Source organism: Argopecten irradians, unplaced genomic scaffold, assembly GCF_041381155.1.
Source record: "Argopecten irradians isolate NY unplaced genomic scaffold, Ai_NY scaffold_0787, whole genome shotgun sequence".
Lineage (NCBI taxonomy): Eukaryota > Metazoa > Mollusca > Bivalvia > Pectinida > Pectinidae > Argopecten > Argopecten irradians.
Genome location: NW_027188254.1, coordinates 12,933 through 30,076, shown reverse-complemented (window position 1 = coordinate 30,076; position 17,144 = coordinate 12,933). Strand labels below are relative to the sequence as shown.

Here is a 17,144-nt window from a genome sequence, read left to right as displayed (position 1 = left end):
GATCCTATATATAGAGGAAATGTTGATAGTTAGCATCCAGGCGAGTCTGTATATATAGAGGAAATGTTGATAGTTAGTATCCAGGGGAGCCTATATAGAGAGGAAATGAAAGTTAGTATCCAGGGGAGCCTATATATATATATATAGGAAATGATGATATTAGTATCCAGGGGAGAATATATATAGAGGAAATGTTGATAGTTAGTATCCAGGCGAGCCTATATATAGAGGAAACATTTATAGTTCACCAGGGGGAAACCTAAGACCACAGGGTCATTATTCACAATTTTTGTAAAGAACCTTATGACCTTTCCATGTATCAAAAGTATTTTATTCCACCATTTCCAGAATTTCAGAAGAAGTTTTTTGAAGTTTTAGCCTATTTGACTCCTTTTGACCCTACCCCTGGGGGTCAGTCATGGAAAATTTGTAAACAGGATCAAATGGTCACCTCATACTGATAATTCTGACAACATTTGACTCATTTCCTATTACAAATGATCAAGTAATGCTCAAAAATGTGTTTTTCCCTATATAAACTAGAGTAAACTTCACCCCAACCCCAGGGGGAAACGAGAGACCCTAGGGTCATATAATTCACAAGTTTTTTTAAAGGAGCTTAAGACCTTTCTATCTATGAAGAGTACTTGATTCTACCCACATCTATGAGTGGAGAAGAAGATTTTTTGAAATTTCATTCAATTTTACCCCTTCTGTGCCCCTCTCATAGCCGCCTGGGGGGTGGGGACCATATAATTCACAATTTTGATTGGCCTTATGCATTAGAAGATTTGTGCAAAATTTCATTGAAATTGCTTCAGCAGTTGTAGAGAAGAAGTAGAAAATGTAAATTGTTTACAGACATATGACGGACGACAACGGACAATAGGCGATTAGAATATATAATATAGTTATCTTGAGGCTTTGTCTCAGGTGACCTAACACCCATTTGGTTGATGATATCTGATTTTTCTGATTATTGCATTGATGATTTCACTAGTTGTATATGCAATATTATATTGAAATAGGTGCTACAATGAACCAATGTAATACTAGCAATATAGATTAATCCAATTTACAATAGATATGTAGGAGTGTTTACCTCACACAACACACAGCGACTGCCATCCCTTCTTCTCTGTACTTAATTTCTCGCCCGTCCCTTAAAATTTAGTTAAAATTTATAAAATTGGTGGAAATTTTTACCTATAGAATGTTCAAATATATTTTGAACTCAAGTCGGATTAAAAATATATCTCAACAATCTTTTTTTATGATTTGTATATATATATTGAAAATAAAAACAATTTTTCTACTTTAGAATTACTTAAACTACATGTATTTAATAAGTTCAGATTCTTCATCTATTAACTACTAAAATATGTTACTTTAAGTTAAATGATCCAATGTGAACTGACATACCTCATGATATTGCTGACAGTGGAAGGGTAGTCTGCCTGTAGTCCAGTCACAAATGCCTCTGTCAGGTGCTCAATGCTGGATCCCTCGGAAGTCTAAAAGTTTCCAGAAACAACTAGTAAGGATATCACTCACATTGGTAGATTTAAAGAAAGAAAAGAATATTTTATTTGTTCAAATTTACTTACATTATGTCATCCTCAAGTCAATTCAGGATGGATCAGTATTTGTCAATGATGTAAACTAAGGATATATTACACATATAGTTGATGTCACTAAATTGTTAATGTCTGTGAACACTGTTATGCCCATGCCTTGTGTAAGAATAATAAAATCTTACATGGGTCTGCCAAGTGGACAAGGATATCTCAATCCAAGTGAAAGATTTTTGGCTGGTCAACTCAAGGCTTGCCGAGGGTTGGCGGCCAAAATCTTTCACAAGGGTTGAGATATCCCTCCAATATTCAATGACTAGAAAATATGTCTGTTAGACATTAAGTGCTTGCTTACTACTTACTGACCTAAATTTCCAGTATGAAATCATCCTCGGCAACAGGTGTCCCCCGTGTATGTACCACTTTCGCTCATTATCCTTGGGACTATAGCAAGGAGATGGTTTACGCCCTTGGTGTATTGTAATAAATACTTTCCTTTACTTCATCAGAACCATAAATGTGAAAAACCTTTGAACTTTGTTAAGTGTGTTCTTTGTTATATAGAAGTGTCTTTATTATTATATAGATATTGATACGAAAGACTTGATTTGCTGTTCAAAAAAGTTGTTTGCTAGAACACTGTCCAGTCTCTGTGCATGTAGTGACTAATATATATGCCATGCTTGAATGCCTTTTTTGAGTACATAAAATCTAGAGCTCAGACACCCAGACTGATATTTTATATTGTCATTTTTTTGTTTCTCTTACGCAAGGATGTGTGATTTTAGAAATATTACTTAGAACTGCAGCAAATGTGGACTGTAGTCACAGGATTTAGTAAGCGATAGTGGAACGTACACCTAGGTCCTAGGATGATACGAAATAAGTTAAATATATGGCATGTACTAAAAGTTATCCGTTTCGTCACTTTCTTTTATTGACTATTTAAACCTGATTTGCATTGTATTGTTCCGGAAGTTTCCAAAGTTGATCAGATGCTAAGAATATCGTGAGCGATGCCAGAGTTTGTATGATACGCTGCTTGAAGTTTACACAAAACAAATGCGTTTAACACTGTGTAATGTCACTGTTCTTAATTTATGGTAGATTATCGCTGACAAGTATGTCTTGATATATATGTTTTTGAAAGGTTGAATTCTCTAAAATCACGGCGAAATCTATTAAACAGTATGAGACACCGACTTCCGGTATCGCTTGAGCAGTTGGAATCTGAGCATATAGGAGATTTCAGAAAAGATGGCGTGACGTCACAGAAAGTTTACATCCGGGTCCTCAAAGGTACAAACACAGTATGGCGACTGATAAAAACAATAACAGATACGTACATCCCTGCTTCATAATCGATACTTTGACAAAAGTTTATACTTTCATACTTGCAAATTCTGATTTTGAAATGGTTTCTTATTGTTTCACATGTTACGGATGTTAACATTTTTATATTTTCATTTGTTTATTGCTAAATATAACAAGTGTAGATTTAGTGTCAAAGCCACCTATCGAAGCGCTGCCGGGCCATCACACGTTCCCGATTTTGTTCATACGTATAAATTGAGGTTGTGAAAAAGGTGTTTATGAATAAATGATTTATTTCAATGTATCATGTTTCTGTTAAAACATGAATAAACAAAACGTGAACCACCTGACCAGACCACGGCCGCTCGTGTATGGCTTCATCGCTGGTAGATCACCGCTGTGCTATTAACGGATAACTGAGGCAGCCATTTCTTAGAACCCCTTTATTGATGACGTAAGCAATACAACATAACACAGACTACGATACAAGGGACGTAACTCGTACATACTTTAGACCAAGACTATAGCTATTATATGACATCTCCCTTCCAAATTTACCTTATATATCAAATGTTGAAAAATGAATGTATTACTTCTGCAGATCATCAATATAGTAGTTTGCTTATTATATAATTACTTCATATTTGAAATTATTGAATAAATCTTGTTAGTATACTGCAAATTACCTTGTTTCTTATTTTTAATCATTAAAATACTTTAAACAGTCAAATATAGAAAATACTTGAAATTTGAAATACCAATTAACCATTGTCTCACATATATTTCACGAACAATATCAAACACTTTAACAAATGTTCGAACACAAATTTGGCACAAGTCATGGGCATTATCTAGTTCTCATAGCGTTTTGGTTTGATTATTGCCCTACCACTCACTCGACTTGTTTTTTGTTCACCTTTGTCATTTGGTGTTAGTTCCTTGGATATCGATGTATCCATAGTAAGCGATCGCGAAGTGTCTTTGTTTGTTACTTTAGTTTTCATTGGAAGTGGTTCCTGTTGATTGGTTTCGCGTTCTCTTGGTAATGTCTCGTTAAGCACTGAAGATGGAGTTGGTGCTTCAGGAATGTGTGTGTACGCGTACGGATGTTGGTAAAATTGTTCATCACAAAAGTTCTCGCGAGTTTTCAGAATGTCTCTCCTGTTCCTCCTATAGGTTCGACCTTCACTCTTTAGAATGTATGACCTTGGTGTGTTATCATAACCTATACACTTGGCTGGTGTCCACGTCCTCCCTGTATGCATCCTTACATGCTCGTTGGGTTGAATTCTAGACATTTCTTTGACACCAATGTTGTAATTCTTCTTCTGTTTTTGTTGGTTTTCTTCCAGGTTTCTTTGTATCATCTTGTGAGATTTGTCTCTAGGCTTCAGCAAAGATCTTTTGATAGGAATAGTAGATTTTGTTTTCCGTCCCATCAGTATTTCGACTGGTGAGAGTCCTACACCAGAGACCGGTGTGTTTCTCAGTTCTAATAAAGCTATTTCAGGATCACGATTATCCTCCCTTGCCTTTTTTATAAGCCTTTTTGCAGTTTGAACGGTTCTCTCCGCAAATCCATTGCTCTGCGGATATCTTGGTGAAGAGGTAACATGTTTGATGTTGTACTCATTCATGAATGCTTGGAATTCACCTGATGAATATTCTGGACCATTGTCCGTCCTCAGAATTTCAGGAATGCCATGGCGCGCAAAGTGTGACTTCATGTATTGTATCACTGTACAACTTGTAACATTAGGAATATTGGACACCTCAAAATACTTTGAGTAGTAATCAGCCAAAATCATGTATTTATCACTGCCAAGATAGAATATATCACTTGCTAACTTTTCCCATGGCCTATCAGGAATTTCATCCTGCACAATTGGTTCCTTTTGCTGATAATTCCTGTGTTTCTGACATATTTCACAATTTTCAACTTTGCTCTGAATGTCCTTTGACATTCCTACCCAGAAAAGACTGGACTTTGCTAACTCTAGACACTTTGTGATTCCCATGTGTCCAGCGTGGACCTTATTCATCATTTCACTAATTAGTGACTTCGGAGTCACTATCCTATCACCTTTCATGAGGAGACCATCACATAAATTGAGCTCATCACGAATATTCCAATACACATCCAGATCTTTGGAAACATCTGCCTTGGTTTCCGGCCATCCATATGTCACGTGGTGCTTTACTCTTGACAATATTGGATCCTTATCTACTTCTTCCACTAATTCATCTGTTTTCTCTGTTGAGATACTAACAAATGTATGTATTTTGAATTCTTCTGTATCTGGCTGATCCCTTAACGGTGCTCGGCTTAACGCGTCAGCTATGTGTAGCTCTTTCCCTGGTACGTAATACACACTTAGGTTGTATTTTTGGAGCTTGAGCATCATTCTCTGTATCCTTTGTGGAGCCTGGATAAGAGGTTTCTTGAACAGACTCTCCAATGGCTTATGGTCTGTTTGTACATATATAGTCTCTTTACCGTAGATGTATTGATGGAACTTGGTTGCTCCAAATACAATGGCAAGCATTTCCTTTTCTATCTGAGCGTAATTCCTTTCTGCCGAACTGAGGGATCTTGATGCGAATGCTATTGGTTTGCCTCCCTGCACAGACAACCTCCCAATCCTGTGGAAGATGCGTCAACAGATATTGTAATTTCCTCATCCTGATTATAGTACTGTAGCACAGGGGCTTGGGAAATGAGTCTTTTCAAGTGTTCAAGCGCTTGCTGGTGCTTATGATCCCAGTGCCAACACACATCTTTCTTGAGTAGTTCATGGAATGGAGCATTAACAGTTGCCAAATCTGGTATAAACTTTTGTAGATAATTCACCATTCCCAGCAGTCTCTGTAGACTCTTCACATCTGTTGGCTCGGGCATGTTGAGTATTGCCTCAATTCTGTCTTTATTTGGTTTCAGACCATCTGCTCCAAACGTATGACCGACGTAGTCTATTTCAGTTTGATTGAACTTGCACTTCTCTTCATTAAATCTTAGATTTACCTCATCGGCCCTTTGGAGAACAACTTCGAGTGTTTTGTTTAACTCATCTTCGTTCTTTCCCCAAAGCAAAATGTCATCTACTATGACGTCACATCCTGGAATATCTTCAAAAATCTGACTTGTTTCTCTCTGGAATACCTCACTGGCTGCGTTGATGCCGAAAGGTAAACGTTCAAATTTGTAACGCCCAAATGGGGTATTAAACGTCGTTAACCACGTGCTTTCTTCTGCCAGCTTTATGTGGAAAAATCCTTGTGATGCATCAAGTTTAGTGAACAACTTAGCATCTCCTAGCTTAGCGGCCACCTCCTCGACAGTCTTCATAGGGAAGTGCTCGCGTTTCACCGCTTTGTTTAAGTCTCGTGGGTCTAAACACAATCTTACAGAGCCGTTGGGCTTCCTAACAACAACAATAGAGTTCACCCATTTTGTAGGTTTTGTTACTTTTGTTATTATACCTTGTTCTTCCATCCGTTGAAGCTCTTGTTTTACTTGTTGTGAAAGCATGTGCGGAATCTTCCTTGGAGGATTTACTACAGCTGGGATGCTCTCATTAACCTTAATCTTATATTCTCCAGGTAGACAACCTAGTCCTGAGAATAAATGTTTGTACTTTTCAACAGGTGTTTGTTGATTGTTGTTTGTGACTTCATTGTTGTCTCTACCAGTTTGTATAGCATTTAGTCGTTGTATGAGACCCATCTCTACACAAGTTTCTAGACCTAGGACTGGCATGAATCTTGACCTGACAATGTTGAATGTTGCCACATGGAATTTACCTTTGTACTCCATAGCAATGTCCTTCTTTCCTACGGTTTTAATGCTATGCCCAGAATAAGACATAAGTTTTGTCCTTGTTGTTTTGATGCCCTTTATATTCAGCTGTTGTGCAAGGTTTACAGGAATGACGTTGCATGTTGCTCCTGTGTCTATCTTAAGTGTTACCTTTTGATCATTGATCCATACTTTGACATGCCACTCTGTGTCTTTGGTCTGTGTATCCGGTTCACTACAGGTTTTGTGTACCATACCTACAAACTGTGTGTTTTGGTATTCATCATCACTTTCTTCATCTAGCGCATGTACTTGCTTTTTGCACATTTTCGCGAAATGGTTCATCCCATTACAGTTTAAGCATGATTTCCCATATGCCGGACAGTTTCTGGGTGCATGTGAAAGACCACATTTTTTACATTTAAATCTTTTCTTTGGCTTGTCTGGTTCCCTTTTCTGACTAGATTGAGTAGAATGTTGGGGTTTCTGTTCTTTCTGACTCTTTTTTGTAGATATTTGCTTATTCTTTATGCCATGTATACTTTTAGATGACCCCTGTGTTTCTCCCAGTTCTTTTAATTGCATACTGCTTGCCTCTGATGCCCGACAAAATTCTACACATTTCTCAAGTGTTAAGTCCTTTTCTCGAAGTAATCTTTCGCGCAAATGGACGTTTCTAATTCCACAAATAATTCTATCTCTAATCAGGCTATCCTGAAGAGTTGAAAAATTCACAAGTAGCTGCTTTTGTTTTTAGGTCTGTGACATAAGCATCGATCTTTTCCCCTTCTCTCATGTTTCTAGTGAAGAATACGTGCCTTTCATATGTAATGTTCTTTCTAGGATTACAATAAGATTCAAATTGTTGACATATTTTGCCTAACTTTGCATCATCTCCTTCTTGTTCAAAGACGAACGTTTTATATACGTCGTGCGCTGCTGGGCCAGCCACGTGGAGAAAATTGAAAGCGCGTACCTTTTGATCCTCCTTATCAATTTTAGCGGCTACCTCGTATATATCATAGGCTTGTTTGAACCTTCGCCAGTTTTCTGACACATTACCCGTAAATTGGAGTTCAGTGGGCGGCTTTAACCTGTCCATCTTTTGTAGTTTCTTCTGACACCATGTGCTATTAACGGATAACTGAGGCAGCCATTTCTTAGAACCCCTTTATTGATGACGTAAGCAATACAACATAACACAGACTACGATACAAGGGACGTAACTCGTACATACTTTAGACCAAGACTATAGCTATTATATGACAACCGCAGGCCACAGCATTGTTGGGGAAATAAATCATATGAATGATTACCAACACTTTTATCTAAAAAAGTACTTGTTTAAGATATATATATTTCGTTATTTAATATGTACATGTTGTTTTAATGGAATGCCCTTGTATCAACTACTGTGTTACACGTACACGTACATGTATGGCTGCCGATCTCGAAAAATAATATATGGTGAAATCGTTCAGTTTTCATGCTGCATATTTCATTTTTAATATTTCATTTTCAGCCGCTTTAATGCCATGGACTGCTGTGTTAAGTCTCCAATTGAAATGGTATTAATTTTATATAATTTGAATACATATTAGGTAGACTTCATTTAAATTGATATAAATTACAGATCGTAGTACTGTACGTAAATGCCGACCAGGATACATTACGCACGGCTTCGAGAATCCTAAATACTCAAAGTTTTGTTTAAAAATATGATATAATGAACCTACAAACTGACACATTTGTATGTTATAAACTAAATCCCAAAATTGATGACAAAAATATTAACCAGAATACGTAATTTTATGACACTGAAAACGGACGAAATTCGGGTTCTCGGTTGTACTGTAATGGCTGCCGTGGGCTTGGGGTAATCTACGAAAGCAAATGTTTAATTTTGTACTAATCACACATCGTAAGGTGTTTTATCAAGAAACCCTTCGAAAACAGTAATTGCTTATAATTATATTTTGGGTGACTTTGAATTTAATTTGTAATTTCAAATTGATATTTGCAATATATCTGTCAACGTTTATACGTAATGGCGACCGTGTTTTCTCGTGGCGGTCGAAAATGGAGTATAAACAGAGTAAAATATATGAATACCATATGTTTAAAATTGTAAATTATTGTAAAATATTTTTATTTACACTTTTCGAAATGTAAATAACGCAATAGTTCTCGGATTGTCGTACTATTTATTACAATAAAATGTAAACAAACATCGCAAGCGGCTGTGTTCCCTCAATGTTTATGTGTACAGATATAGGAGTTGTACCTTTGAGCGCCCGGATGTACCTTTGTGTGACGTCATCGCCATCTTTTCTGAAATCTCCTATAGCATATGTACAAAGACTCTACACCCGACAAGGAAAATAATAGAGCGAGTACACTCACACTGAAAATCAAATTAGGATTTATTTTTATAGTGTTGACAATTAATGGGGTCTTAGATACTAATCTCTGCATGTAATGATGAGGTCATTATCAAGTGCATGTGACCTGTCGTTTCCCTACCTCAGTAAAAGACAGAGTTTTCTCCCATACTTCACAAGTATATCCTGTGGTTGCTAGGGAAAAGATAACTCTATCTTACACAGGGGAGTGTAAGACAGCTCACACACGCTAGACGATAACGTGATGTCATCAATACACGTGGCATAGCCGCGGCGTACATTGTCGATGACGTCATCAATTTTGACGCATAACAACGTTCCTTTGATCATGATGCAAAGAAAATACTGGAAAGCAACGGTTTTTTTTTCATATTTTTTCAAATAAGTATGGGAGAAAAAGAATCAAACATGGGTGTGTCAAGTGGACAGGGATATCTCAACCCAAGTGAAAGATTTTTGGCTGTCAACCCTCGGCAAGCTTCGAGTTGACCAGCCAAAATCTATCACTCAGGTTGAGATATCCCTGTCCACTTGACACACCCATGTAAGATTCTATTAATCTTTTCCCAAGCAACCGCAGGATTACCCTGTCAGGTATGGGAGAAAGAGTTCTCCTTTCTCGAGTAACCAGAGGATTTCCATGTGAATATGGGAGAAGCCCAAACTTTCTACTTACCTTTGTGGTGAGAGTTGGTATGAACACAGACTCTACGCCGTGTAAAGAATTATACATGGCCACTTCCTTAGAACTGAAATCCCTGTAATGTAACAGAACATATGGAAGATGTCACTCAAGGTTTGTGTAGGGCATTTTTGTAAATAGGTCATAGGTCAACATGACAGATACAGTGATCTTCTTCGGTGTATAACTCAATTACTTCTTGTCACAATGAATGAATTAGCCAAAGCAGAATTTGTTTTCATGCATCCTGATTTTTTTTTAATAAACCAATCTTTAAATTACAACACTTCTACTTTTACCATCATTATCTTTCAATATAAATTGAAAGAAAAAGGAGTGATTGATTGATGTATCATACAGAACTTTCTATACCTAAACTATTGGTATGAAGAAACCTGTGTGTGATTCTTACCTGATAGGCCTCACAAGCATGACGGAAGACCTGGTGTCAGAAAACGCCTAAAAACAAAAAAAAGTTACATCAGCATAAACCATGTAGTGTAGTGAGAGGGTCTGGGGAACTCTCTCTCCTCTAATTTACATAATGTATTGAGTGTTGACACAACAACCAACATTTAAAATACCTTCTATTTATTACCATATTTCTAGAGTAAAAGAACCATGTAAGAGGGTTTAGTGTGCCTTTCCTTTATGATCACATCTCTCATCCCTTTAGGACCAAGACCATGCTTTTTTGATCAACTATAGCAAAAGATGGTCTTCAGATCAAATGTAACTAACTTATAGTCCTTTGATTTGGGAAAAATTGTAGAACAAAAAAATAATGGATTGCTATAGGTTAAGTTAACCAATCCTTCAGCTTAAGTATTTAAGAACAGTTTATAAAGAAGTTTGAAATACATATACATGAAAACTATGCCCTCTTCCTTCTATGAACAAGATAACAAATTAAGAGCTTGTGTGCCATAAGGTTGTAATTTTCTCACTCAGGCACTCAGATAGACCCATATACAAATTATGATTCAGTGCCAGTAATAGAGAGAGCGCCTAGACAAGCTTTTTTGAAATTGTGGTCAAATACAGGTCCCAGATACTTAAGTTATTTTTGCAGTTATTGATCATGGCTCAACTGAAAGCAATATAAAATCACCAGATCTGTGTGAGTATTGATAGACTAACAACTAGATCCAACCAGTCAAACCATAAAATTGAAAATGGCTCTCAGGTTTTGGTACATGACACACCGTCTCACATAGTTGGACCTACATAATTATGTATTACCAAATATAAAATTCTATAGTATAGGCGATAGAGCATGGACAAGGTCTGATAAATGGACCGGTTGTCGATGGGGACTAATACTGAGCACATACTAAGGTAAGTAGATAAATGTATTTATAGGACATTTACTCACAGTATCCATGGCAACTTGAGCTCCTCGTCCCTGAGATATGTCTGACAGCAGATTGACAGCAAGTCGTGTACCACAGTGAGCTGTCATGACCTTGGAATAACCTTCAACTTGGGCAACTTCCATAAGAAGCCTTTGTCTACATGCCAAATAATTGTTTGAACTATTAAAAACATATGACCTTAGAAATGACACCTGACACTGTATATGGTCAATCAAAAATTCACTACAAAGTACATAGTGTATAATGTAAGAGATAGAGTCCAAACGTTGTATTTCATTTACAGTCGAATCTGTCTTAAGCTTATATGCAACAGTGACATAATTTTAATACCTTTAAACATTCAACTTGGACAATAATATGCAGAAGGATAGATAGATCCATATAAAACTGTACCTCCCTTCATCAATGTTAAGAATTTAGAAGACAATCATTGGTCATAAGCAGACTGCATCTAAATCTTCATACCATTCTTGTAGTAAGTGATCTACATAGATGGAATCAGAGTGTGTGTTTGATAATATGATGCTGAGTTTCTAGTTCTATTTACAGCTTATGCGTTAGGATTATCCAAGGTATCCATCCCCTAGTAAGACCAATACAGATTTCACAGTTCACATTTACCTTAATCTATTGAGCATATCCTCTTTAGCAGTGAGAGACTTGATGGAGGCAAACAATGATTTAATCTCAACTCTTGCTCGGTCAAGGTTGTCCTGGATGTGAAGGTCAGCAGCTTGGACATTGGCCTGGTCTGATTCAGTCAAAGTGGACAGGTCAACTTCAGGTAATTGTCCTTTTTGGCTTAGACATATAGCCTAAGATTTATAACAAAAATTACAAAGACGTTTCATGATTACATGCAGACTGGTATAAATTACTAAACCATGGAAAATCATTGGACCATGGTAAACCAGAACTTGTTTGAGTATTCAAATCTAAAAGTTAATTTATATATATATATATGACTGTTGTGATTGGAGCCAACAAAATACACTATACTTCAAACTACATTTATGTAAACAGGGTCTCAATATACAGGTTTTGGTTGTGGTTTTAGGTATAGATATACATTTATATACATTTCAATTACACAAGAAATATTGTTTTTAAACAGATTTAGGAAGGGAGATAATCTACATATTAGTAGATACACTTCAATAACACAAGATAACCGTTTTCAAACTGATTTAGGAAGGGAAATAATCTACACATTAGTAGATACATTTCAATTACACAAGAAATATCGTTTTTAAACAGATGTAGGAAGGGAGATAATATACATATTAGTAGATACATTTCAATTACACAAGAAATAAAGTTTTCATGACAAAACAGGTCTTGTTTTACAATATCTCACCTCTTCTAAATGTCTCGTCTGACAAGGGTAACCGGTAGCAGCCATTAACTCGACGATCTTTTTCACCTCGGCCACCCCTCCATTGTCTACTAGGTCGCCCAAAACAGAACTCTCTACAATCACAAACAAGAGAATTAGGTAATTATACATGTAATACTGAGTCCATATAATAAACATCATACTTACAGATAAAATAATATCTAACCATTAAACAATTAAATTGACAGAGTTCTCTCTGCATTTAGAGTATTCAATCCAATAAGTGTCCCTATCCATAAAGTATGCCTCTCAGATTTGAGCCCTAAATTTCATTAACATCAAATTAAATGTAGATTGAAATACGAAAAAACGTGTAGTGCCATTTCACTTGCTTCAATCTTTAGCACCTGAACACTTAATGGGTTGAATATGTTATCATTTGTTATAGTTTGACCATCATTTGCTTCATTCAATAATCAACCAAAACTACAAGTTAAAGCTTTAAAAATATACAAATATTTATCTGCTGTTAACTTTTGGTATTTTCAATTAAATCAACTGCCATAATGTGGATTTTATAATAAACATACCATCTATAAAGATTAACCCTGGTAAGAAGCGTAATTTCTTGTGGGCCCTTTGACTCAAACCCTGTGAAAAAAATGAATTTATAATCACTTATGATTAAGCATTTCTCCAATTAAGAAAGAAAAGTTCAGTTCAAATAGAATATAAATTGATTCATCTTTCAACTTATACAATGTAATATAATCATAGGATATATTACTGTTGGTCTAGAACAGAACCAGAGTAAAATTCTTACAATGTTTAACAATTAATTAATACCAAAGATCACATTTACTTTACTGAAGCGTTATACACAATGAACAGTTTCTTACCTCTGTGATGAGATGAAGAAGGCAGCTTGATGCTGGCCCTCCGGAGAAGGCTACCAAAACTTTTTCTCCATCACGCACTAGCTTTGACTTTCCAATTGTTGCTCGGAACTTATGTGTCACATAGACCATAAAACAATCCCTGGGAACAGTAGAGATTATTATTATACTAACATTGGCATACATAATACCTTAATCTCAAAGATACATTGGTTTTTAAATTAATCTTTGTGGGGTATTGATATATGTTATGACCTCTTCAATACTTATTTTCTAGCATCTGTTAATTTTCTTGTTGATTTTTGGTGCATTAAAAATGTACCACAAAGATACATACGACATATAATGAAAGTTAAGCAGTAGGTTTAAATTTGCTACCATTTGTGGGACAATTCAGTGAAGCATATTTTCACTCCTAACACAAGAAGCAAATTATTGCTCTACATCGCGAGCAGATATCCCTTAATTAATAAGCTTATAAAAGAAAGTAGAAAATATTGGAAAATTCCACATTATTGTTAACTATATTGATGCTGTTTAGCTATTTGGTAAAGCAGGTAGAGTGCATAATTTGTAGGCCTTAGCCGTGCATACGAGCCTGATTCTCTTGAGGTACAAATGCAATGCATAATGTAGCTACCAAAAAGAAGCTAATTGGCCATGGTATAAAAGAAAATTACTTTTCAGACAAAAACATAAAAAGATAAATACAATACTGCAACAGCAATTTCATTAGTTCTAAAATGAAAGTTACTTTACTGTAACTCTTGGTGAGGATTTATGGATGACGTACGTGACTAACAAGATGTAGCCCTTATACCAATGTCATTTTTATGTGTACTCACTATACATGTTGGTGAGCGACCTATTTTTCACACCACACACACTGACTAGGAACAGGACGCTGGGATATACCAACTTTTAATGGTAGTTGTTCATTTATTATATAAATCATAATATATGAAATTAATTGTCCCTTGATATAAATCAAAATTTATATAATTGTCCCTACTTCTATTTATCCTAATAGGACACTCTGATTTTTTGTTGTCTTTGAATTTTACCAGATTATCCATATTTGTAGTTGTCGGTAATCATTATAGCTACCTCTACAACTGCCATTCTCCAGCACTGTCATATTTTTTTTATCTTACCTGCAAAAGGCATCATTTACTCGAGTGATCAAGATAGCGTTTTCTGTGCGACACTTCATACATTTTCTTCCAGGACTGAAAGCACCAAAACATTTGCATTTTTGTTTTATAAAAACGACAAATGCTGTTGACACAGCACAACATACATTTGTTAAGTTTCCAAAGTGTTTCAGTGTGCTATACCTCTAACATTGTTAGGTACATGCATATGTGATGTTGTACTCAATCATGCTTAATTTGTAAAGTATCTCGCAAGTGTTCTAATATTTCGTCCCCATCTGACTGCTAAATTTTCTCCTATCCTGCTACACAACCATTGCAATATATTTGTTACAACATCAATAAATTGACAAAAACACTCACAAAATAAGGAAAATAAAAATTCATATATACATAAATGATTTTAAATAATACAGTGTTTGGCTGTTTAATATTATAAAAGTGTAAAATGAAGTTTCTTTTGTTATGTACAATTGTTTACTTGAATATTCCATAATATGCACAGTACTGCAAATAGTGTAGATCAGTTGTAAATACAGCTGTGTATGACATGTAAGAATCATAAGTAGAACAGATGATGTTATGAAACGCCCTTCATCTGACAATTCATGTTTTGTATGTCTAGAAGCTACTATACATCATAGGTATAATAAAAACAAGGACACTAGTCAATATTAGGCTAAAACTGACAACATATCTAGGCATACGATCAACATACAATCCGTCAAAACAGGTGACGTGCCGTCATGATTTGAGTGACTATCGCAAATAACTTACTCTATTCTTTCTTTCTGTAAAGGACCCTCCGAATCCCCATCTTGCACACTACACATGACGTCTCAGCGACAGATCCAGTCTTTTAAAATGGTTTAATAGTTATTTAGAACAGATAGACTGATCGCACATGCAATCCCATGCAATCCCATTTGGCGAAGTATTACAAGCGCCTCGGTGATGATGACTGTCACTAGTGTCAGGCCTGAAGGGCCTGTGCAATATTTGCATTCACTACAGACTAAACCGCTGCTATATGGCATGCTAAAATTATTGGAAACGCAACGACTAATTATTTTGCCCAGCTTTCAAGAATGTTAAGATACTCAAAAAGAATGTAATTCCATGGGATGTAATAAATAATACATATTGTACTTTTTAAATAACACTAAAAAACAGCTGGGCATGCTAAATTTATTCCAAATTTATTATCCAATCCATATGTTTTCATGCAAAGTAAAATTTGCTGAAATGAAAAATTAAATTTATTCTATACCTTTAGCTAAACCCATGAAATATTATTTCTTTTATATACAAGTTTTACCAAAGTTGACCACTTTAAGAATGTAGTTATGAAATTATTTTTTTATGTATAACAAAATAATAATTTTTGCATTAAACTTCTTCTTCTTTATTGTTATACCATCCATCAATAGAGACGATTATTGGTATTACAGCGTAGCGGTGTGGGGGGAGGGGGTTACATAGTGGGTTTTTTTGTGTGCTGAAATAGATAAACGTAGGGATGTACATGTATACTACAACAATGATAGCAACCCCCATCCTCGATACTTACGATCTCTACATCCTTGGACTATCTCATAGTAAAACTGGAGGCAACAGAAAAAAACAGGTAATCTTTGCTGGCCTGTGATTGGTCAAATGTTTTTTGCTGAGCTGCCTTCAATTTCAATGAGACAGTCCAGGGGTGTAAAGATCGTAAGTGATCGGAACCCTTGGAGTATCGATGATGAGCAAATCCTGGAGTATCAAGGATGCAGAAGCTGAGGAATTAAGGAGTTCTGGTCGACATACATAGTGTATATATACCACTAGCTTTCCACCTGACCTCTGGGTTTCAAATTTTAGTTTCCATGTACTAACCATACATTGCTTGGTGTTTTTTTCCTAAACCTGGTGTGTACATACCTATATATAATAACTAAAACGGCTTCTTATTTTTTTTAATAAAACTACAACAAGAGGCCCATGGGCCTTAATGGTCATCTAACTCATGGCACAAAACAACAAAGTCACAATATGAAGTATTGGTTAACGATTAATATAAACAACACAAGGAACTCCTTAGTTGAATATGTAAGTTTCTGAAATAGGTAAATGTCATTTGTTGAACAAACTTGGTAGCCCTTTATCCATATATGGTTGTAACCCATTCAAGGATTAATATGAGGAGTCAGATTTTAAAGCCAAATTTCAGCAAAGCTCCCATTTTGGACCTCCACCGTACTATCCCCATGGGTCTTAGCTCGGTCCTTTATAAAATATGATTGTCCTCAACTAAAGTTCCCCCTTCTGAATCAATTAAAACCCCAATAGACCAATTTTCATTGAGATCGGAGACTGAAACCTGAAAACAGGAAGTGGGCCAGTGGCCATCTTGGAATACCAAAATCTTTACGAAAATGTTTTCATGTTGTTTGGTATCAATTAAAACCCCTATAGACCAATTTTCATTGAGATCGGAGACTGAAACCTTAAAACAGGAAGTGGGCCAGCGGCCATCTTGGAATACCAAAAATCTTTACGAAAATGTTTGCATGTTGTTCGGCATCAATTAAAACCCCTATAGACCAATTTTCATTGAGATCGGAGACCGAAA

General features: G+C 35.9%; 1 protein-coding gene across 1 annotated transcript; it reads right to left on the bottom strand.

Annotated features, from left to right (window-relative positions):
* Positions 1 to 1,422: 1,422 nt before the first annotated feature.
* LOC138313627 (cytoplasmic tRNA 2-thiolation protein 2-like) lies at positions 1,423 to 15,486 on the bottom strand (the record flags this gene model as incomplete). Its single annotated transcript, XM_069253983.1, has 10 exons — positions 15,308 to 15,486; positions 14,531 to 14,605; positions 13,380 to 13,518; positions 13,071 to 13,131; positions 12,502 to 12,614; positions 11,766 to 11,959; positions 11,144 to 11,279; positions 10,181 to 10,227; positions 9,763 to 9,844; positions 1,423 to 1,514 (listed from the first exon to the last, which is right to left on the bottom strand). Coding segments are annotated over exons 1-10 (995 nt in total), but the record flags the coding sequence as incomplete, so codon positions are not given.
* Between the last annotated feature and the right edge of the window lie 1,658 nt (positions 15,487 to 17,144).